This window comes from Ascaphus truei, chromosome 3, assembly GCF_040206685.1.
Source record: "Ascaphus truei isolate aAscTru1 chromosome 3, aAscTru1.hap1, whole genome shotgun sequence".
Classification (NCBI taxonomy): Eukaryota; Metazoa; Chordata; class Amphibia; order Anura; family Ascaphidae; genus Ascaphus; species Ascaphus truei.
The window spans coordinates 120,076,146-120,100,945 of NC_134485.1; the positions used below are offsets into that span (position 1 = coordinate 120,076,146).

General features: G+C 45.7%; 1 protein-coding gene across 3 annotated transcripts in view; it reads right to left on the minus strand.

The window, feature by feature from the left end:
• The window catches only part of CCDC181 (coiled-coil domain containing 181), a 65,029-nt gene that overhangs the window by 19,981 nt on the left and 20,248 nt on the right, over nucleotides 1–24,800 (minus strand). For 2 of the 3 annotated variants that reach the window (XM_075589427.1, XM_075589429.1), the window contains exons 2-3: nucleotides 21,884–22,026; nucleotides 967–1,851 (exon numbers count right to left, since the gene is read on the minus strand). In XM_075589427.1, the coding sequence (XP_075445542.1) occupies nucleotides 967–1,851; nucleotides 21,884–21,997 (999 nt within the window). In that variant the 5' untranslated portion in view covers nucleotides 21,998–22,026. Of the gene's footprint in view, nucleotides 1–966; nucleotides 1,852–2,824; nucleotides 2,971–21,883; nucleotides 22,027–24,800 lie in introns of those variants that run through there. The other variant, XM_075589428.1, reaches the window with a different exon arrangement.

A 24,800-nucleotide genomic window follows, 5' to 3' on the forward strand; every position in this document is an offset into this window, starting at 1 on the left:
AAAGGTGACCTTGTAGGAATAGCTGCCAAGGACAACTTTGGGCGCTGGCACCTTATTCCTCGTTCAATAACGGTTCCTGTTGGGATCCTGGAATTCCTTTTAATAAGGAACCATTCTCACGTACCAATATATAATGCTCTGTAATGTATGTAGGTACTGTATATCTTTATTTATATAGTGTCTACAGCTGTACGTAGCGCTTTACAAGAGAGACAATACAGTACAGGGAATTATAGTACAATAAGTGCAACAAATAAGAGCAAACAATAGGAAAGGAAATCCCTGCCCCGGAGAGTTTACAATCTAATTGGTATGATGGGAGATTTATAGAGACAGCACGTGAGGGAATAAGTGCAGTAGATGGCAGCCATTTGTAGGAGTGACTGGGTGTGTTACATTAGCCTTGAGTCTGAGCCAGGGGTCGGCAACCTGCGGCTCGGCTCTTCTCCATCCGCTGGTTGCCTCTCTCCAGCTGCTGCATCTCTCCCTGACTGTGCTGCCGGTAGCTGCATGGGGGCGGGGGTGGGGGAGGATGGGTAGCTGGCTATGGTCGGGCCTCTTGTTGCCACCGAGCATCTTCCCAGCTGCTGGCCTGCCTCCTGCACTGTCCCACGCCAAGCCTCTCTGATGCCGGTACGCAACTTCTGGCGTGCGCCGATGTTACAGAGCGGGCGGCGTGGGACAGTGCAGGAAGCAGGCTAGCAGCTGAGGAGATAAAGGGCGGCAACAAGAGGCCTGACCAGCGCCGGCCGGGCCCCCCCGCAGCCAAGAGCAGCACAGTGAGGGAGAGAGGCAGCAGCTGGGGAGCGGCAACCCAGGATAGTGAGGAGAGAGGCAGGCCTAATGTAAGTGTGTGTGTATGTGTGTGTGTATTGTGGGGGGGGGGGGGGTAGTGTATGTATGTATTGTGCATTTGAAAATGACAAACTGTTTTGCACGGAAAAACAATATATATATATTTTTTACCTCTTTCCTCAATTTATCTTGCCTTTGTTGAATCCTTTTTTGCATCTCCTTTTGCTCAGGTGAAAGACTGTAGGTAGTGTTTTTAGATGGCAACCCTGCAGATTGCACTCTACGTGGTGATTTCATCCTATACCCAGATTTAATCAAATTAATAGCAGAGCTGGGACGACCCTTGGGCTGAGTTGGTGGTTGAGGGAAATAGGCAAATATCTCCCCAAAATTGCTTACTTTCTGCTGAACCAAGTCATCTTTATTTAATAAAGTACTAAAGACACTTGATTTTGTAGAGTTGACAGGAGTTTTTGATGGTTCCTTATCAGTGTTTGAAGTATTTATTGGTGGCAGAAAACTTTGGCTCTCAATATCACGTACATTGATAAGTTCAAACTTCCCATCTTTCTCGACTAAAATTTTTCCATCTTTGTGTTCTTCTATGCCATGGTCTCCATCATGCGGCTCATTTTCCTGCTGTGGAGCATCAGAAAAATGTAATTGTGACAAACTATCTACAACATCCTCTCCACCGCTGCTTTCATCTTTATCATTTACAACATATTCCAATGGGGGAACTTCCAGGTCTACCAAATTATCCTTAAATTTAAGTTTTCTCTCACGCTTTTCATCTATAGTTTCTTTTTCCAATTGTTTGTTAGCTTCCTCAATCTTCTCTGTAATGTATCGTTTTGCTTCTTCATCTACCTCCTGTTCTTCACATTCAAGGACAGTTTTGAGTATAGGCGTACTGTTTGCGTTATATTCAGTATGAACTTGGCTCTCGTTTGGGAGGGTGCTTTCACTTTGTGAATTTTCTCCTCCATTTTCTTCAGTCCCACATTGTGTTTGGTCTTCTTTAACATCTTTCAACTCTACTTCACTGTCATAATTCTGAAAAAAACAAACAAACAAAAAAACCCATTTAGTTTAATAATCACAATTGTCCATGTCACAGTATACCCAATTTTCATTTTCAATGTTTGAGAGATTACACACACACACACACACACACACACACACACACACACACACACACACACACACACACACACACACACACACACACACACGTCTAAACGTCGCCAGGTCTAGTACATTACGTACTTTTGTGTACATTTATGGATTGAGTAAAATAAATATTTTTTACTTCAACTGGAATGCCTTGCCCATTTTCTACTTTTGTATATGATCCTGGTCATCTATGTTCGACTGCGACCATCTTACGAGTACCCAAGAAAGAAAAGTAATATTGTACTATCATCCTAAATACTGACCCGGAGTGCCTCCAGTCACTGTGAGTTGACTTTTTTACATATATATTTTTAGGGTCTTTTTTTTTTTTGCACAACTCCAAGTTTTTTTGCACTGTTGCGCTTTATTATTGTATGTTGCAAATATGTTTTGGTATAGCTACTGTAATTACCAAGTGTGAGGATCACTGTTAGGCCCCGCCCCCGCAACAGGCCCTGCGACAACTCGGCTGACGCGCCGCAGACAAGGGAAGCTACCCACAGGACCCCCGCCGTCAGAGAGAGGGATACCTCCAGGCTCGGGCTTAGGCCCGCCCCCGCATCACGTCCCGTGACAACAAGGATAACGCGTCACGTCCCAGGAGACCAAGCACCGGTGCCGCGTCATCAAGAGCACGTGAGGGGTTAACCGTAACTCCACTCTAAACCCAGGATCACCTGCACCTCACTCCGCCTCCGCCCTACCATTGGGCGCCTGCTACCGAGTGGGCGTTTCTCCCTAATCTCCAGCAGCTGCTTGCTACCTCTCCATTGGGCCTCTGCCCTTTATATGCTCAGCCAACCCTCTGGCAAATTGGCTGAGCATAATCTTTCGTCTTGAATGTAGTGCTTACCTCAAAATCTCCGTTGGCTTGTCCTGTTGCCTTGCGCATTCTGTTCTTGTTTGTTCCCCAGTGTATCACTCTGCATTCCGTACGAGCTCATGCGGCTGGAGGTCGGTTCATACTAACATCCCCCACAGCCTCGCGGTCCCGTCCTGTTTGTGTTGAGCACCCGTTACAGTATGCTCAGCCCCGCAAACATGGACCCTGCTGAGGTGGGTCGAGTCTTGAGCACGCACGCCAACATGTTCGACAGACTGGAAAAATACATAGAACAAAATAACCAGCGCATGGAGCTGCTCCAACAGACGGTTCAGTCCATCACTAATCAGATGCAACGCTCCCCTTTCCACTGTGTCCCCAGTGGCACCAGTGCCTGCACCTATTCCTGTGTCCACAGCCTCCGAACCACGACTACCCACCCCCAATTACTATGGTGGTGACCCACATGGTTGTCACGGTTTTCTTAACCAATGTTTCATCCAATTCGAGCTGATGCCTTCTCGTTTCATGTCTCAGCGATCTAAAGTGGCATATATCATTTCTTTATTGGTTGACAATGTCCTGGCATGGGCCTCACCCATCTGGGAACTCAGGTCGGACCTCACCAGTGATATCGCATGCTTCACCAAGGAGTTCCACAGAGTTTTTGATACACCCGGACGCAAGGTGACTGCTGCTTCATCCCTTTGCATATCTCCCAGGGTGCCTGGTCTGTGGCCCGGTACACCCTCGAGTTCTGCACCATTGTCGCGGAGACCGGCTGGAATGATGAGGCGTTGGTGGCCACTTTCTGACAAGGCCTCTCCGAGAGCCTAAAGGACGAACTCGCCGCACAGGAGCATCCCACAGAACTGGAAGAGCTCGTCGCTCTATGCATCCGGGTAGACCAGCGGCTACAGGAAACGAGAGCAGAAAGAACCTGGCACAAGCTAGGTACGCAACCTCTTCACAGTTTCTATACAGGGGCTGTTAACCCATCTCCGCCGGACCTGAAGGAACCCATGCAGCTCGGCGGTAACAAGCTATCTCCCAGCAAGAAACAACGCAGACGCAATGCCGGACTCTGTCTATACTGCAGTAACACAGTACATCAGGTACTTGCTTGCCCTCACAAGTCAGGAAATGCCAAGTCCCAGTGAGAGCCAGGAGAATCACACTGGGAACCCTATCTCCTTCTCCTCCAAAAACAATGTCTACTAGGATTCTAGTCCCTGTCATGTTAACCGGTGACACCTTCCACGTCACCGGACGGGCCTTTCTGGAATCTGGGTCAGGGGGTAATTTCATTGACCAGGGATTCACGGAGAGAAACATGATTCCCCTGGTACACAAGAAACACCCAGTGGGACTGGAGGCCATCGACGGCCGTCCTTTACAACCTGCATTTATTTCTCTGCAAATCATTTTCTTTCAGTTACGGATAGGAGAAGTTCACACAGAGAACGTCCAATTGGACGTCATCCATACCCCTACTGTCGACGTCATCCGGGGTCTCCCATGGCTCCAAGTACACAATCCTTGAATAGACTGGACCGAATCGGAGTCCTTCCAATGGAGTCCAAATTGTTTGAAGAAAAAAAAAATTATGCAGGGTTTCAGTAGCGGAACAGGTAAACATACACTTACCGAAAATCTATTCTGACTTCCAGGACGTCTTTAACAAAGCACAGTCTGAGTGTAACAGGGGACTTACCCTGTTCAGAAAACTTGCCTTTAATCCAGCAGTGTGCTGGTTAATTGACCAGCACCTGGCTGATTAGAGGTGTTAGAAAAAGCGTGCCTCTGAGACAGGAAGTGAGACTCCTTAGCACACCTGTGAGCTGAACAAGGAGACAGACGTCTTGAGCCTGCCAGAAAAGACTGCACGCTGCCAGCAAGACACAGGGGAAAGTACTTCTAAACCTGGAGAACAAAAAAAAGCCTTCCCACTTTTTGTATATCTGCACATATCAAGATATATGTTTGGGGCTGGGAGACATGCTAATCTAAAGGGAGTTGTGGACTGCATAGGTTTCACTAGAAATACTCCCAAGTGGAACAGAAGCTTTGTTTGACCTCTTATTTGCATACGTTTGGATGATTTTCTTGTGTTAAAGAAACAGGCGCAATAAAAGCCTTATTTAATTTCACCTTAAAAAAGTTTTCATTGCATACCTCTGCACATGACCTCTTACATATGGTTGTCAGAAGTTGGGACCGAGGTGGCCCTTGAAGTTAAAAGGGGCCCCGGAGATTGCCTGTGAATTTTTTTTTGTGCTTTTTGGCTACAAACAGCCTGAGCAACATAAACAAATAATCACATGCAGCAGAGAGCAGAATTAAAGGGATACACATCCAGGCAGGAAATCTACACTGCACTGAAGAAAGCCACAAAACCACAGATGGACTCTTTTCCACGATTCCAAGAGGAGAGAGAGAGACTGTGCTGAAGCAGGTAAACCTTACTTGCCTTTTAAAAAACGCTAGATGGCGCTCTACTCCATCACAGGCATTGATAAAAAGTGCATACAGTGATATATCTAAGTAAAAATACTAGTGAAATGTGCAATAAAATATACAGTGAACTCAAAATATATTAAGTGTAATTATGTATAGTTTACAGTGCAAATTGCAATATATAATAAATAAAGGCAAAAACAACTTATCACTCGACCCCGACAAAAGACTGTTCCAAAAGTCTTGCAGAAGTAGAATAGGTGAAGTTCCAGGGGAGCGTCGCCGAATGCCCCAAAAATAAAAAAACAGTGGATAGTGTAATACTGTAAAATCAGTGTGTAGAAAATATAAACTCGACAAATTCCTACTCACAAATGTAGCAGAAAAATGAGCATGTGAATCAATTGGAAGCTTGTGATGTAGCCCGTTCCGGAGGTTTGGTATATATCAGCAGTTCTTGATAAAGCAGAAAACAACCATAGTGTAGATTGAAAATACAATTTATCAAAATAAAAGACAAATGGAGGCTTACGGCTTTACGAGGAAAAACAGCATTGGAAATAGAGTCTCTGCTACAGCATCGCTCTGCTCTCGCAGTCTTCTTGCACCCGGCATCCGCGAACGTCACTTCCAGAATGTGACGTCACCGCTCGCCGAAACTGCAGACCGTGGAGGTTCCTTTGCTTCTGGCCTCTACCAAGATGGCTGAGAAAGCCCGACTCTACGCGTTTCGACGTGATTACGTCTTCTTCAGGAGTGGCTTATGGGTACTAACAGCTTGGTATATATACCGAATACCTTGCTGTGATTGGTGTGAACGACGTGATTGCGCAATTATTCAATAACATATAGTTTAAAAGCATATTGTATTATAATAATCAATTGAACATAAATACACATCATGATAAAATAGGGATACTGATTAAATATCAATACAAAACTTATACATACCAAAAAAAAATTAATATAAAATTCAATCCTAAAAACATGTTGATGCTGCCCCCAAACAGCATGAACACATATATGACAAATATACAACTAAAATATAAATATATAAACGGCGATTGATGTACTCTAATAATGATAAGAGAGAGAAGAAACATGTTAGGAAATAGACATAATGTACAATACAGTGCATCTCATACAATTAAAAATAGTAGAATTTTAATACATATTACATCTACACAATAATATTTAAAAACAAATCTTACACTGATTTATAAAAAAGCTTTAAAATCAAACTCTGCATTCAAACCATTTGGAACTAAAGTTTTTAATGTATAAATCCAAAAGGATTCTCTTTTAGTTAATTCTAGTTCCCTGTCTCCATCTCCCCCTTATGAGATGCACTGTATTGTACATTATGTCTATTTCCTAACATGTTTCTTCTCTCTCTTATCATTATTAGAGTACATCAATCGCCGTTTATATATTTATATTTTAGTTGTATATTTGTCATATATGTGTTCATGCTGTTTGGGGGCAGCATCAACATGTTTTTAGGATTGAATTTTATATTCATTTTTTTTTGGGATGTATAAGTTTTGTATTGATATTTAATCAGTATCCCTATTTTATCATGATGTGTATTTATGTTCAATTGATTATTATAATACAATATGCTTTTAAACTATGTTATTGAATAATTGCGCAATCCCGTTGTTCACACCAATCACAGCAAGGTATTCGGTATATTTACCAAGCTGTTAGTACCCATAAGCCACTCCTGAAGAAGACGTAATCACGTCGAAACGCGTAGAGTCGGGCTTTCTCAGCCATCTTGGTAGAGGCCAGAAGCAAAGGAACCTCCACGGTCTGCAGTTCCGGCGAGCGGTGACGTCACATTCCGGAAGTGACGTTCGCGGATGCCGGGTGCAAGAAGACTGCGAGAGCAGAGCGATGCTGTAGCAAAGACTCTATTTCCAATGCTGTTTTTCCTCGTAAAGCCGTAAGCCTCCATTTGTCTTTTATTTTGATAAATTGTATTTTCAACCTACACTATGGTTGTTTTCTGCTTTATCAAGAACTGCTGATATATACCAAACCTCCGGAACGGGCTACATCACAAGCTTCCAATTGATTCACATGCTCATTTTTCTGCTACGTTTGTGAGTAGGAATTTGTCGAGTTTATATTTTCTACACACTGATTTTACAGTATTACACTATCCACTGTTTTTTTCTTTTTTGGGCATTCGGCGACGCTCCCCTGGAACTTCACCTAAACCTTACTTTCCTATCACAATAAAGTGTAATATGGTCATTGAAATAGGGGTTTTGCCTTCCAGCCGTAGTCAGGGTTCAAGAAGTAAGTTAGCCCTTAAAAGGGATAGGCGTTTGTTGTTTTCAAATGTTTCGCTGAAGCAGTGAATACAGATGGTGACCCACGAGTGGTACTGATTCTGCAAGTAAAGGCTGCCACACCGCATAGGACTACCAGCTGTGAATGGAGTATATGCAGAAAAGTGAGAAAATTGATGCAAGACTGTGCCGAAGCAGGGGAATTTTCAGCAAACAAGTGCTGTGTGTAAAATTGCCCCGCCGGGTAAAAAGGGCATGCTGAACTATGTAATGGGTAACCCAAAGCCAATTGCTGAGTGTTAAGTCGCCCTGCCCGGAGTGAAAGAAAGTGGGGGAAAAAAAAAGAGAATATTTTTTCTGCAAGTAAAGTCTTTATGTATCTTGGGAGTACAACATGCACCCAAAGTAGGAAGAGTGAATGCCATATTACCCAAAGATGAGACTGAAAATGACTGAACTCAAGCAGAAAACCAAATGCCTTTGCTGAAGCCAGAAAATGGGCAGCTAGCATTGTGTTTAAAGAAATAGAATCCTGGGAATTTAAAATGGCCACCCAGCTGAAGTCAAATACAGACTCTGCAAAAATAGGGAAGAAAATGTGTTCCTGGTGTAAAGAACCCCACCACACTGAGCAGTGTCCCTTCAGGCCTTATTCAGACGATGAATGCATGCACAGTAATGCTAATATTGTAAAACTTACCCAAGGGAAGAAAAAGTCTACAGAGAGGCCTGTGAGAGCTACGACCTATACAAGCAAAATATGCCCACCTGTAGGACTACCACCATTTGGGGTTCTAGCAAATACAGTGGCAACAGCGCCTCCTGAGGGCAGGAAGAAAAATACACCTGATAGCCCCAAAATGGAGGACAACATGCAGCGTTCCTGTAATGAACACTACCCCACGGAAGAGTGGCCCTTTCAGTCCGATGAGGAGGCAGACATCTCTTATGGGGAACCCAAACCGAGTCACACCCACAAAACACCCCAAGAATGGTGGGGGTGCCTGAACTCGGTACGAACCGAAAAGACCGCTCCCTATGATGACGAATATGATCGGCAGTAGAAAGAGCGGGAGAAGCGGATCACCGAATATTTCCGTCAGCTATTACAGTTGCAAGAAAAGCATGGTGGATCCAGTGACGCTGCCAAAATTTCAAATGAAGATGGAGACCCCAGTATCCCTGAGGGGACGGTGTCATCCAAAACAAAAAGGCAAAAAAAGAAAAAGAAAAGCGGTTCTTCACGTACCGTGGAAGGAACAGACACGTCCGCAGATCCCGCGCAGAAAAAGGGGGACCGAGATGCCCTGCAGCCTAGAGAAAATGGAGGTTTCGTCATGCGGATGACCGAATATCCAGAGGGCCCAAGGCAGAAGTCGGGTAACCCAAAGAAGTGTTTGTCTGGTGTGTCTGGTGCCAACAGTGAGGAACCCTCAATCAACCATCCCAGGGAAGCGGAGCCGGAACCAGCGAGTGATGATCCCTTGACCAGCCCTGAAGATGCCCTGAAAATTGCCAGGCGTGACTGTGATCTGCTCTGGGAACAATTGAAACTTGAGAGGGAAGATAATGCTGAGCTACAGAAGACGGTGCTCGCAATGTATTCTGAATCTGGAACAGAATTGGACGATCTCAAGTCCGAGCTAAATGCTGCAAACACTAATAATGCCACCATGGCGGAAAAGCTTAGCCAATCCGATAAAATGATGGCTAAGCTGAAGCGGAAGTTTGAGGAGGCACTGAAGGAGATTACAGTCTTTCAGCAAGAGGTTCACGGTCTTCACCTAGAACTGAGTGCCTCACAACAAGAGGTCAACAGTGTCCGGACAGAGGTGGACGTATCCCAGAAGGAGGTTCATACACTCCGCGCAGCACTGGATGCCTCACAGAATGAGATCAACAGCGGCCACACAAAACTGGAAGTCTCCAGAAAGGAACTACACAGTCTCGCTGAGGAACTGGACAATTCTAAAGAAACACTTGTCAATCTTAATATAGATCTCAAAGTCTCTCAGAAGGAGCTTCAGACCCTCAACCTAGAGAAGGAAATCTCACGCCAGGAGATTGTCATTCTCAAAGCAGATGTGTGTAAATGAAAGAAGGACTACATGGAGGCCCTGATAATTACAGAGACTGCAAAAAGAGAAAATTTAAGACTGAAAGAAAAGAATTCTCAGTTGACAGACCACGACAATGGAAAGAATGAAAAGCTGCAAGAGCTTGAAAAAATAAAGAAAAGGTTGGAAGATGAAAAATTTGAAGCAGAGCACCGACTGCAGAACCAACTGCAAGGTCTGCGTACACACCTCCAGAATGTCGATGAGAAGCAGCGAACTCTGCAGGAAGAAAATCTGCAGGCTGCTAAGGAAATACAAGTGCTGCAGGAATGTCTGATTACCCAGTGCGTCCTCGCAAAGCAGCAGGATAAACTGAAGGCCACCCTGACCATCACCAAAGCATCGCTAGAGGCTAAGCTTAGAGGCCAGGTGACTCGGTACAAGAGGGAGCGCAAAAAGGTCCAGAAACTGAGACGAGTATCTGCGGCCCAAGCGAAGAAGTTCACAGTGCTCCACAAAACAATGAATGATAGGTGGAAGCAAGCTCAGAGAAAGCACAGGGAAGAAATAAAGACCCTGAAAGGAGAATGACAGGAAACACTCAAGAAACAGAGTGAGACTCTGCAGCCCAGTAACTTTCAAATGCCTCCAATACGGGAAAAGGTATTGGCTCTGTCCAAGCATCGGTATCCCACAGTAACTAAGGCCCGTGAGGGCAAGGGTACAGTGAGAGCTGGGGACACCACTCACCTTCAAAACAAGATTACGAAGTTTGAGCCACCTAAGAAAGCACTAGCCAAACCTGCAACCGCCCAACAGGCAACAAACAGAGGTAGGAGTGCAGAATCAAAGCCAGAGGAATCCTTAGCTGAGGAAGCTGAAAAGATAGGACATTCTCTGGAAATGGAGCTGGAATCGCAACTCAATCCCAAAGAAGCTGAACTGGCGACTACATTGAATGGGAAAAGTGCAGGAAGACAGCTTCAAGAACTGAGGGCTCAAGTGGCTGTTCTTGGGCGCTCTTCTGATACCAGGAAGTGGACATTTGGTGCTAAAGTGGAGCACATGGGAAGGATGGCGAGAGAGAGCAATTTGCATAGGCGCTCTGCGACTGTCGCCATACAGTCTGCCTACGAAAAGAGGAGTGCCCGACACAGGGGAAAGCTCAAGACCACGTGGTCAGTAGAAAGACTGTACTTGGAAAAAGTTCTCCTTGAGCGACTGAGGACTGCTGATCTCAAGCACCTTCTGGAGGAGACACTACTAAACTGGAGGAAGGGCTCCAATCCCAGCAGGACTGAGGGTTCTCGTCCATCCACTCTCATTCAAGTCACAGAGATATCTCGAATGAGAGTGGAAGGATGGGCTTTGGCCGTGGCAAGCCCGAGCTTCCCACAAACAGGAGAGGTATGTAACAGGGGAATTACCCTGTTCAGAAAACATGCCTCTAATCCAGCAGTGTGCTGGTTAATTGACCAGCACCTGGCTGATTAGAGGTGTTAGAAAAAGCCTGCCTCTGAGACAGGAAGTGAGACTCCTTAGCACACCTGTGAGCTGAACAAGGAGACAGACGTCTTGAGTCTGCCAGAAGAGACTGCATGCTGCCAGCAAGGCACAGGGGAAAGTACTTCTAAACCTGGAGAACAAAAAAGCCTTCCCCTACAAGAGACAGATAAGACTTTCCCTTCTAAGACTTTTTGTATATCTGCACATATCAAGATATATGTTTGGGGCTGGGAGACATGCTAATCTAAAGGGAGTTGTGGACTGCATAGGTTTCACTAGAAATACTCCCAAGTGGAACAGAAGCTTTGTTTGACCTCTTATTTGCATGAGTTTGGATGATTTTCTTGTGTTAAAGAAACAGGCGCAATAAAAGCCTTATTTAATTTCACCTTAAAAAAAGTCTCCATTGCATACCTCTGCACATGTCCTCTTACACTGAGGAACAACCACCCACCGGGCATTCGACTGCCCCATCGATCTGCTGCCCAGCTCTGTTTCCCCACGAGGATGTTCTTACCCGTTATCTCGCCACGAAACCAAGGCCATGAAGGAATATACTCTAGAGAACCTACAGAGGGGATTTATCCAGAAATCCTCGTCGCCTGCTGGAGCAGATTTTTTCTTTGTAAAAAAGAAAGATGGATCCCTCAGACCCTGCATCGATTATCGGGGCCTGAACAAGATCACAATAAAGAACCAGTTCCTTTACCCCTGATTGCCGAACTCTTCGACAGACTACTTGGGACCAAGATCTTCACCAAGCTGGACTTACGAGGAGCTTACAATCTAGTAAGAATCCGTCAGGGGGACGAATGGAAGACGGCCTTCAACATCCGGGACAGTCATTATGAATACCTCGTTATGCCATTCGGTCTTTGCAATGCCCCAGCAGTATTCCAGGACTTTGTTAATGAAATTTTCAGAGACCTCCTGGATCAATAAGTCATTGTTTACCTTGACGATATCCTAATCTTCTCCAAGTCCGTACAAGAACACCCGGGTCATGTTAAACAGATACTTCTACGCCTACGAGAAAACCACCTTTTCGCTAAGTTGGAGAAGTGTCAGTTCCATCAGACAACGACTGCCTTTTTTTTTGTAACAATTTTTTTATTGGACACGTTCATATACAAGTGTGCATACAGAAATGTCATGAGCCCACAACATTTCGACTCAGTGCAATCGGATAGTGACAATAACAGTTTTCCATTTTCGGTAGGAGGAAAGAGAAAAGGAAAGGGGGGAGGGGGGGAAAGGGGGGTGGAGGGCGGGGAGGGGACAAACAAGTGGGGAGGAGGGAAATGGATGGGTATGAGGGTTCGCCTAGAGGCTTCCTTGTCATTCACTCCAACAGTCTGGGGATACTAGGGGTCCACGAGGTTCAACTTTTTAGATTTTATCTCTTGAGCCAGGGGTCCCATGTGTTCCAAAACTGGGGCATTTTCTTTTGGAGCATAGCCGTAAGCTTCTCCATAGTCATGTCCTCATTGATCCTTCTAACTACTGTAGTTCTGGAGGGGGCCTTAATCTGTTTCCTGGTTGCCCCTATAGAGCATCTGGCCGCTGTCAGCATGGCCGTGATCAGCCGGGACATTGGCGGAGGAAGGTCATCGATGGGTTTGCTTAGCACCAAGGTCAGAGGATCCAGGGGAAGGGGGATTCCCGTGATCTCGTAGATAAGCGTCTGAATCATGGTCCAGTACCTCTGTATCTCCGGACATGACCACCAAATGTGGGCCATGTCCCCCTTTTGACCACATCCCTTCCAGCACAGGTCCAGTGTGCCGGGGTAGGCCTGGCTCAGCCTAGCCGGGGTCAGGTACCACTGAAATATAATTTTATAAATGTTTTCTTTTATTGTTGTGCAAGTTGATGTTTTAGCAGCTTGCTCCCAGACATCCTTCCAGTCTTCAAGGTCTATTGGAAGACCTAGTTCCTCCGACCATTTTTGCATGTAACGGTGGTTCGGTGGGTGAGATGTCGGCTCCATTCCTTTATATATCTCAGAGATCAGACCTCTCTGGTAGGTGTTTTTAATACATAGGGATTCAAACCTGGTCAACGAGGGGAATTTGGAGGTTGGGGACAATGATAGTAGGAAGTGTCTGACTTGTAAATACTTAAACAGGTGTAGACCCTGGATCAGGAATTTGTCCTTTAATGCCTGAAAAGTTTGGATCTCCCCCTTCTGCAGCAGATCGGCAACCATCCTAATATTGAGACTCAGAAGTTGGTCAAATTGTCTTGGAGAACACCCTGGCGGGAAGTTGGGGTTCCCAAAGATTTGAGTAAGCTGAGAGGGGGAAGCTAAAAGACCATACTTCCCTTTGCTTTTGAGCCATGCGTCCCACGTGCATCTCATTGCTCCGAGGTCGAACCTCTGTGGTCCACCACCTCTTCCTCCTGTGGACCATAGTGCCACTTGGAAGGAATGGGGCCGTGCGTAGTGTGACTCTATTGCGAGCCAGCAGGCAGAGGCAGGGTCGCAATTCCAAACTATAGCCTGCTTCAATTGTGCTGCGAGATAATATCTGACTAAGTCGGGGACCCCCATTCCCCCCCTTGCTCTTGAGGAGAGCATCACTGACCTTGGGACCCTAGGTCTCTTATCGTTCCATATGAATTGTAGCAGTAGTGATTGGATGTTCTTCAGAGCTGCTTGCGGCACGACTGCCTTTTTAGGATATATCATCTCTGATACTGGCCTTGCCATGGATCCTACCAAGGTGAAAGCGGTCTTGGATTGGCCTCGCTCCATGACTCTGAAAGCCGTATAACGCTTCTTGGGCTTTGCCAACTAATACCGAAGATTCAAACAAAACTTCTCCTTTGTAGTAGCGCCTATTATGGCCTTAACACAGAAAGGTGCCGATCCCGCCTTATGGTCCCAAGCGGCCATTTAAGCATTTAAAAGACTAGAAACGGCCTTCGTGTCAGCTCCTGTCCTTGTGCACCCCGACCCTGGGTTACCCTTCACCCTTGAAGCGGACTCATCTGACGTCGGGGCCCGGAGTAGTATTGTCCCAGAGGAAGTCACCTCAGGTCAAACTTCACCCATGCGCCTTCTTCTCTAATAAATTCTCTGCCGAACAAAACTATGATGTAGTCAATCGGGAGCTCCTGACCATCAAAATGGCCTTAGAAGAATGGATGCACCTGCTTGAAGGCACGGAAAGCCTAGTCACCATACTGACGGATCACAAGAATCTCCTGTACTTTGAGGGTGCTCGTCGGTTGGGGTCACGACGAGCACGATGGTCACTTTTTTTCTCTCGGTTTAACTTTATTATTTCATATCTACCAGGCTCGAAGAACGTGAAGGCAGATGCCCACTCCCATCAATTCCTGGTGGAAGACAAAGCTGAAGACCGAGAGGAGACTATACTCCCTACAGCGTGCATAATATCCGCAAACACCTTTGATTCCTTGGAGAACATCGTTCAAGGTCAGTCCAATATTCCTGAGGGTCTCGTAGTCCCAGAAGGCCGCCTGTTCACCACTGTTGCATATTGTAGAAAAGTGCTGGAATGGGGTCACTCCTCCAATAGCTATGGACACCCAGGTACCAGGAGAACCATCGACCTGTTAGAACGGACCTTTTGGTGGCCAGGAATGTGGAGGGAGATCAAGGAGTTTGTCACCGCGTGCTCTACATGTGCTCAAAGTAAGACTCCCAGTACCAGACCCAATGGATTACTCCAACCCCTTCCGATTCCAGATTGTCCATGGACCCACCGATCCATGGATTTTATTGTTGAACTTCCTACGCCCAAAGGGATGAATACCATCCTGGTGGTAGTGGACCGTTTCTCAAAGCAAGCTCACTTTATTCCCCTCAAGGGCCTAACTAATGCTCCCAAACTTTCAGAAGTTTTTGTCAAGGAAATTTTTAGTCTCCATGGAGTTCCTCCGGTTTTGTATGTGATCGGGGGTCCCAATTTATTTCTAAATTCTGGCGGGCCTTTTGAAAGCAATTGGGGATCTCTCTCCATTTTAATTCAGGCTATCATCCCCAGACCAACGGTCAAACTGAACGCACTAACCAATCGTTAGAACTATTTATTCGATGTTTTTGCCTACCCAGGACAACTGGACAGATCATCTACCGTGGGCAGAGTTTTGCACAACAATTTACGGAGTGAGTCAACAAGGGACTCTCCATTTTTTATCAATTATGGCTTTCACCCTTCAGTCCTTCCCCCTACCGGACCCATATGCGGGGTGCCAGTAGCAGACAACAGGATCCTGCAGCTGCAGAGCTAAAGGGAGAAGATTCAGAGAACCTCAGGAGAGCAGTGTCCACACAGAAGGAACAGGCGGACCAGCATCGTTGAAGAACCCCAGCATACAACCCTGGGGAGAAGGTATGGCTTTCCACCAGGAACTTTCGTCTTAAGGAACCCACTGTGAAATTGGCACAGAGATTCATTGGCCCATTCACTATCACTGAGAGGATCAATCCAGTGGCCTATTGCTTACGCTTACCGGCTTCCATGCGTATCCCATCGTTTTTCCACACCTCTCTTCTAAAGCAATTTGTACAAGATCCTCGGACCCCTGCTCCAGCACCACCTTCTGATCCCCTCCTTGTAGAGGGCCAGCAGGAATACGAAATGCAGTCGGTACTGGATTTCAGAATAACCTGGGGTAATCTCCAGTTTCTGGTCCATTGGAGAGGTTTTTGGCCTGAAGAGCGATCCTAGATCTTCCGGGACCAAATTACATGCTCCCAGGCTCGTCCGCCTCTTCCACCTGAAATACCCTTTCAAGCCATCCCTGAGACGCCTGGAAGTTGCTCCTGAAGGGGGGGGGGGTACTGTGAGTATGATCGGCATTAGGCCCCGCCCCCACGACAGGCCCCGTGACAACTCGGCTGACGCGCCACAGACTAGGGAAGCTACCCACAGGCCCCGTGCCATCAGACAGAGGGATACCTCCAGGCTCGGGCTTAGGCCTCGCCCCTGCATCACGTCCTGTGACAACACGGGTGACGCGTCACGTTCCAGGAGACCACGCACTGGCGCCGCATCATCAAGAGCACGCGAGGGGTTAACCGTAACTTAATTCTAAACCCAGGATCACCTGCACCTGCGGCTCACTCCGCCTCCGCCCTGCTATTGGGCGTCTGCTACCGAGTGGGCGTTTCTCCCTAATCTCTAGCAGCTGCTTGCTACTTCTCCATTGGGCCTCAGCCCTGTATATTCTCAGCCAACCCTCTGGCAAATTGGCTGAGCCTAATCTTTCGTCTAGAACGTAGTGCTTACCTCAAAACCTCAGTTGCCTTGTCCTCTTGCCTTGCGCATTCTGTTCTTGTTTGTTCCTCAGTGTTTTGACCTCGGCTTGTACCTGGACCCTGACTTCTCTCTACCTCGACTTGCATCTGGACCTCTACCATCTCCGCTCCTCGACCCCGGCTATCCTCTACGACCATCCGACCTCTCCAACCCCTGACCACGGCGAGTATTACGACTACACTCACTTCTCCAACCCTGTCCCGGCTATATAACTATCACTCTGCACTCCAGATTCGCTCATGCAGCTGGAGGTCGGTTCATACTAACATCCCCACCTCAGCCTCATGGTCCCGTCCTGTTTGTGGTGAGCACCCGTTACACCAGGTTCATGAGCAATCAGGGCAAATATAGGGTTAATTATGTAGTTGTTATTTCTGTGTGTGCATGGATGCGCTCACACCACTACTCCTCTGATGAAGTGACTTTGCGTTCTGAAATGTACAAGGAGTGGAGTCTGTGAATCTTCCACTGCTGTAGTGCAGGTTCAACTGATATAATAAAAAGATACATCTTAAGAATTCTAGAGGCTGTTTTGTAGCCAGATCTATTACATTCTTATTGAACTCATAATTGTTTGTTTTCTTTCCATGGGACATAAATTGAAACAATAACTATCTGTTATGTCAGACTTATGATTGTAGTATCTTGCATATAAAACAGTGGATTACATTTGTATTGCAATTTCCAGTGTTTGTCAACCCAACAATAACAAACAACATCTAAAACTGAAATGACTGACTATTCAATATATATAAAGGAGGTAGACCGCTCATCCCATATATACTAAACACAATAAGAAAGATTTTGAAACAGGTGCTCAAAGGGAAAATGAAACTATTTTAACAGAATTGATCCCAGAAGAATCAGAAAAGGTTCCCTCTATAATTAGCACTCTATGTTGGAATACAATAGGCGGACTAACAATGGTCCAACAGATAAATACTGTGATTAGGTCAAAATGACCTATAGAGGATCAGGGAAAAAAATTAAAAAGTTTTATTCAAGTAATTGGTTAAAAAAAACACATATCACATTCACACATTAAAATAACCCCATAATGAAGTGGTTAAACATGCAATCTATCAAGGTAAGTATCCTTTTCATTCATAGATCCAGATTGCTGTCAAAAAAGTGTCTATTTAAATTGATCCAAATATCTTACAGGTCAGCAGAGTAATAGTATCACGGTTGAACCATATACAATAGAAGTTATCTCAGGCAGGACCAATCAATACAGTTTGATGTCAAGATTCATAGGTACTGTCCTGCCTCTAACACATGTATATATCAGCATTGATAATAAACATTTTGGTATAATATCGCCTATAAGCACCCAAAAATTATATAGGATATCTGTACTTATTATATAGGGTACTCCTATATTACAACCATAGATGTATCAGTATATACCAAATTATGATTCATCTAAGATAGTAAAATAGTTCTAATGCTACTGTCTCATAGATAGAAACAAACTCCGCTATTTTACATATGAATATATGTTACGTGGTATATTCTCTATGTGGGTCTTAGTAGTTATTACACAGGGAGAACAGAGTATGACCGTAGCAGTAATAGAGAGAACCACAGCGGGTAGAGGACTCCTCCCCTTGAAGAAGCGTGTAGCCCATGCGAAACGATCGTCGGGACGTGTGACGTCATTCGTGACGTCATCAGAAGTGGCAGCGTCTTTCGATACAGGCAGCAGAGGAACACCTTTACAGTGAGGCTTGTATCAGCGATGGAGCTCTCCGTGTTACCCTCTACCCGCTGTGGTTCTCTCTATTACTGTTACGGTCATACTCTGTTCTCCCTGTGTAATTTGGGTCACTGAAAAAATTGCTAGACAGAGTGTAAGAGATGTCTGTAGAGGTATGCAAATGGAGACCGTTTAGGGTGAAATTAACATACTGCTGCGGCACAGTTTATTCGAGCATTTGCCCGTTCTGTGCCGCAGCAGTAGCCTGGCGCGCGCCCGAGTGTGACGGGCGCACGCCGAAGCAGCGGAAGAGCGCCCTCCGATCGGGGCGCTCTCCCTACCGCTGCCGGGTCTGCCGGGTCCCCCGGAACCCCCTGCCGCTGTCCCGCGATCGCGGGACACCAGGGCTCCCTCGGGGAGCCCCTGGACACGCGTGCAGCGGGCGCACGCTCCCGATGACGCGTGACCGCGCGTCTATGACGCGCGGCACGCCGAGGGGCGGCCACTAGCAAGCCGGGAGATTTCCCGGCTTGCGGTACCGACCACACTTCAATAAAGTGTGTCGGTAGTGTATGGCTTTACTGAGCCGGTCCCTTTAAACAGCACAGCAAACAAAAATATACAAAAACAACGAACACCTATCCCTTTGTAAGGGCTCCCTTTCTTCCCCCAGTCCCTCTCTTACAAGACTGGGAGGATAAGCCCCTCGAATGAGAGTGGATGGAGTATGAGAACCCTCAGCCCCGCTGGGATTGGAGCCCTTTCTCCAGGTCTTAATGTCTCATCAAGAAGGTGCTTGAGCTCAGCACTCTTCAATCGCTCGAGGAGGACTTTTTCCAAGAACAGTCTTTCTTTTGACCACTTGGTCACGTATCATCCCCTGCGTTGGGCGATCCCCTCCTCCCTGAGTTTAGGGCGACCACCTGCATCGAGCTCTGAACCATATTCACGGGTGGTTCAAGCTGGGTGGAGTTTTCATCCAGACCGATTGACTCCCGTGGCATCTCAGTTTGGTAGTTACAGTACCGAGTGTTGTACCTGTAGAGGTGTGAACACTGAAAACAGTTCTGCCTCAATCTAGCCAAAGATTGCATCTTTCTAGAGGCTATTTCCATTGTGAGGGTCTGGCTTGGGCCATGGGGCCACAGTAGCATGACTGTATTGGTATTGTGCTTCTCAGTAGTAATTCGGTTCTTCTTTTCTGGATTGTGTGGAAAGCCAATCCTAGTGTAAACAATAGGAACATGGTCACAGGTCCTACTGTTATGGCATTCGAGATTGCAGCTATCGCCAACCGGCAATGATCCGGACTCGAGTGGTGGACCTTTAACACTCACCATGTAAGTTTGCAACACTTGTGATCCCCATTTAACCTAGTTTAATTCATTTTTTAACTATTTGATGTACCTTAAACGTGGTACTCAAAGTGTAGATTCACATCTAGTTTAGGATCCTCTTGTTCTCATAAGGACAGACTAGTTTATCATACGGATACTACTACACAGGTTATATATAAAATTATGATCAACATATCTATAAAACTGTTCCAATGACTGCCTGCATTGTAATATATACCCGCAGCTAGTAGTAATTATTACACTGAGCAGACTTAACAATCAGCGGATGACCTACACTTACCTTGGGTACATTTCTTACTCTCTGCAAGACACGGAGTGCACGACTACCAGACACTCTGTCTCTGCTCATAATAATCAGTGGAAACAGACGAGAGGCATATGAATCACACTACTGATATTAGTTCCTACTGGAAGGTTCGCTTCTCATATGAGATACTTCTCACCTGACAGATTACATACTTTTGACCTATGCATTGTGAACAGGATCAGCCTAGTGGGTCTACCGGCATCTAAAACCTTGCATATTAACCTTGCAACTAGGTTATAGGTAATAAGCCCATTGGACTATGTTGCTGTATTAAACTTCCTCACAGCATCATTAACAGTAGTTTTGTTGAACTAGTTTTCTGTCCTTTGGCATCTTTTATATACAATAATGTGGATTGCGGTGACACTTTAGTTACTATTGTCTGTAATTGTATACACAGAGTAACTAAATATCTTTTTCACCAAGTGTTTACACATGGGTTAGTGTCCTGTGTCTCCAACTGGGTTGCGCCATAAGAAGGAACTTTCCACCCCGGTGTTCCTTGAATTTTTTCAGTATTTATGCTCTTTAATGCCCTTCTTTTAAAGTTTATATCTAATTAAATAATTTTAAGTAATGTCATTCATCACTGCTGTGCACCATTAAGGGGATTCTTTCTCTGAGTACTGTATTATCATACTGTACCCACCATGCGAAAAGATGGAAAACTGTTTGAAAATGACATGTAGAGATGAAGAAAATAATGTCTGTGTCAATGTTACAGGAACAACATTATCTGTATCTCAAGAGTTCAGTATCAAAATGAGAAGAAAAAGACATGACCAAAAAACATGTTTTACAGTATGGTTACATAAATTGTGTAACTGAATATTCAGAACATGAACTTTTGAAAATATAGATGATCGATGGTACAAAGCATGGTACAAAGCAGTTACAGGTCACTAAGAGAAGTTGAGACAGTCCTGTTTTGTTTGATGACTCTTTAAGAAATAATTTTGGATTTTTGGATGTGCAGTAGTAACTTCCCTTCGAATAAAATACCCTTATAATGCAAGGGATGCCTGCTAATTTTCCTACCTCACAGTCTCAGAGAAAAGGACAGAGGGATTTATTAGTTAATATGTTGTAAAGCCGTTTCACAGTGCTAGAGCACATTTTAGAATTTGTCACCTTTTATTTTGGCCTTTTACAGTGGGAAAGATATTTTTGAATAAAAATAGTAATAATAACAAAAAACTATTTAGCACGATCTCATTGCATTATCAGCTGCTATTGGACTTAATAACTCCACAGAAATGTCATACTGTATCAGAATTGGCAATGGGTAAAGATTGTTGCTCATACAGTATCTTGAGGTATTATGTAATAATGTAAGGCAGTTTACATTTCAGCTTACTTACTGTCAACCAATTTGGCCACTGCACAAAGGTCATTCAAACTTAAAAGTCCCACATTTCCATGGAGTTAGAATGTTGCACTGGCTAAAAATGAATAATGTGGAGAGAATGAGCTTGAGACACTTTCTTAAAGACTGAATATATATATATTGTTTTGTATTCATAGCGGATAAAGATCTCCTATATCACCTACAGTACCATGCAGTTCCCATCAGAAAAACTGTGTGGTTCAGTGTTCAGTTATGTCTCAAACTGGTAGGTCCAATGATACAATAACAGTATGTAACAACTGTAACACATAGAGAAGTGACTTTGTACACTGTGGTCAACATAAGAAGATAAGCCTCAACAAGGGTGTCACCAGTGCCATATATGTTTGCAGCCCTTCTGCATTGCTGTGAGCATAAAACAAAAAGGCACCAGCAGCAGTGGTGGGACTTACTCTTCGGGCCTTACTCATTATTGTCCGAAGCAGATGATGATCGCTCTGTGATCGGTCGAAAACTCCTATTGACTTCAATGGGCAATTGCAGCTTCAGTTACTAACAAGTCCCTCAGTACTAGCATTTTCGCCCCTTTTTTTTCTTCTCCTCCATGCACTTCTCATTTTTGCTTTACACTTTTGTGTGTGATTTTCTAGTTGATTATTAAATGTTTTGGAAAAAAGAAACAATATATTCTTTGTATGCCCACATCTAATATCCCATACATGTCACAGTGGCAAAGCAAATACATATTGCCTATATGTTGTACCTGTGCATTTGCATCATCCTTCTCGTCCTCATTTATTAACCAGTCAAGGTCTTTCTCAAAATCATCTTCGTATTCTGGAACTCCATCAGAAGAAGTTTCATCCGCCGAACTCATTTTTTCCCCAAATAGGCTTTGTTTTTTTCCTAATAATAAAAGTAGTTATTAATAAGGATGTATAAATGAGAAAAAAAAAAACTTTAGGACTTACTGGAAATTGTTAAGTTAGGACAATCAGTGATCTCTAAACAAACATTCTTCTAAGCAACCTCCTCTACATGGATGCATACATGCATGTTTTTAATTAGTGTAGTCTGTACACAGATCCGCCAACACAGGGGAGAGCCAGGAAAACTGTCCCGGGCTTGGCAGCTGCGTAGGGCCCGGCTGGCCGATGCTAGGAGTTGGACCTGGCTAGAGGCCTTCACTTCAAGTACCACCTCTGCGTGCGCACTGGAAGTTGGGCCCGACTTTTACATCCACCCGGCACCGGAGGCCTCCCCCCAAGATAAGAGAAAGTGTGTGTGCGTGTGTGTGTGCTGTGAAGGCCGGTGTCTGTAGGCGAGTGAGGAGGGGATTATTGAGTATGAAGGTGGGATATTGAGTGAGAGGGTGGGTTATTGAGTGTGGGAGGAGAGTTATTCAATGTGGGAGGGAAGGGGGGCCTTAATGAGTGTGAGGCGGTTAATGAGTGTGAGGAGGGGCAGGGGGGGTTGATGAGTGTGAGGCGGGAAGGAGGGTTGATGAGTGTGAGGGGAAGGGGGGTTCATGAGTATGTGGAAGGGGGTTAATTGAGTGAAGGGAGGGGGGAATTGAGCGAGGGGTGAATAGAGTGAGGGGAAAGGGGAATTGAGTGAGGGGAGGGATTTGAGTGTGAGAGGGGGTGGAATTTGAGAGAGGAAGTGGTCATTGAGTGAGAAAGGAGGAGGTTGGGAAAGTGTGCAGGAGGGGGTGTAAGAGGGAAGGAGGAGTGATTGAGCGGGAGTGGGAAGGGGAGTGATAGGAGTGTAATGGAGGGAAGGTGGAGAGAGAAATACATGGGGAAAGGGAGAGGATGAGGGGGAGAGAGAGCGAGGAGGTGTGTGAGAAAGGGGGAGTGTAAGAGAAAGAATGGGTTCTCGCAACCAGAAAAAAGCGAAGCTTCCGAATCTCTGTACACTATAATTTTATCTATGTTGGCTCGCTAAAAGGTATAATAACCTACAACAAATCTGCCAATATTAAAAAAATTCAATGCTCCACTGGGCTTAGAATTAAACGGAAATGTGAATCGGCTTTTATCACTGATGGATGGATCCAGCTTGTTATTCACTTAATTGATGATTACAATAACAAGTTGGCCATTGTGAAATGTGGTCTGAGTGACACCATCTCTACATCATGGAGAATTAGTGAATTAAAGATGTGGTGTACCGCTAATTAAAAGATGCAACATTGTAGTCAATTAAAACATTAGTATCTGAATCCCATCTTTAAAAAAAAAAACAGTTCCCAATATTAGGTAGATCATATAGCCTTTAAAAAAACGATTTGATCGGGGGCGTGTCGATGACGTCACACAGGACGGTCGGCTGAAGGAAGAGCTCCAGAGACCCTTCCGACTAAACTCTAATTTGCAGGAGTTTTAGCCCACTAAAAAACTTCCCAAAACCCACAAATAAATCCCCAAACCTGTCAAGGGGGCGTGTCGATGACATCACACAGGACGGTCGGCTGAAGGAAGAGCTCCAGAGACCCTTCCGACTAAACTCTAATTTGCAGGAGTTTTAGCCCACTAAAAAACTTCCCAAAACCCACAAATAAATCCCCAAACCTGTCAAGATGACATCTAAGGGGAAAAACCCCTCAACCCAGGGAGTGGGTAACTTCTTTACGCTCGCAAAGCGGCCCGCTGAGGCAGGTAGTAAGAGGCAAGATGGCGCCCAGACCCCAGGCCAGAGAAGCAAACAAGGCCCCCAGGACCCATCAAGCCCCGCTGAGACCACCCTACCCGTGGACGGAGGCATTACTAAGGAATATCTGGAGGGGTTACTCACCAAGCTCCAGCGTTCCCTGCAAACCAACATAAAAGAGGCTGTGGCAGAGATCAGGCAGGACATCCATGGCCTGCAGGAGCGAGCAACCACGCTGGAGACCAGGCTAGATGAGGCCTTACACCACCAATCTGAAGCAGACGATGAAATAATTCGTCTGGGCCACGAGATAAACGCTCTAAAAGACAGCCAGGAAGACCAGGAGAATAGGGATCGCCGCCAGAACTTGCGCATCCGCGGCATCCCTGAGGCTGTATTGCCCTCGCACCTGCGGGACTACCTGTCTGGCTTCTTCCTCCTCCTCTGCCCCGAGCTTGAACCGCGGGACCTGGAGATGGACAGGGCACATAGGGCCCTGGGCCCCCGCTCTGAGGACCCTAACCGTCGGCGGGACGCGATCGTGCGCCTACACAGCTATTCAGCTAAAGAAAGGCTGATTACAGCAAGCAGAGGGGAGAACACGATCGCGTTCCGAGGCGAGCAGCTGCAGGTCTACAATGACCTGTCCAAACGGACCGTGGACCGCCGCAAAGCCCTCCGCCCTCTGACTCTACTCCTCCGTGAGAAGGGGATAACCTACAAATGGGGGTTCCCCTTCAAGCTGGTGGTCTCCCATAAGGGCAAATTCCTCACGCTGCGCCATCCCGAGGATATGGAGCACCTTGCCAAAGTCCTGGGACTCCCGCTAGAGCCCTTCCAGTCGGAACACCTACCGGATGGCCAGCCACGAGAAAGAGAGGACATCGCCGTACGAACATCAGAGAGGATCGCGGGACAGAGACAGTCCCGGGAAAAATAAAGGACTACCCAGTACAACACACGGCCCACACCTGAGGAACCCGTAACTCGTGCATTATAATAACATGCGAAACAACACCTAAAGGGAA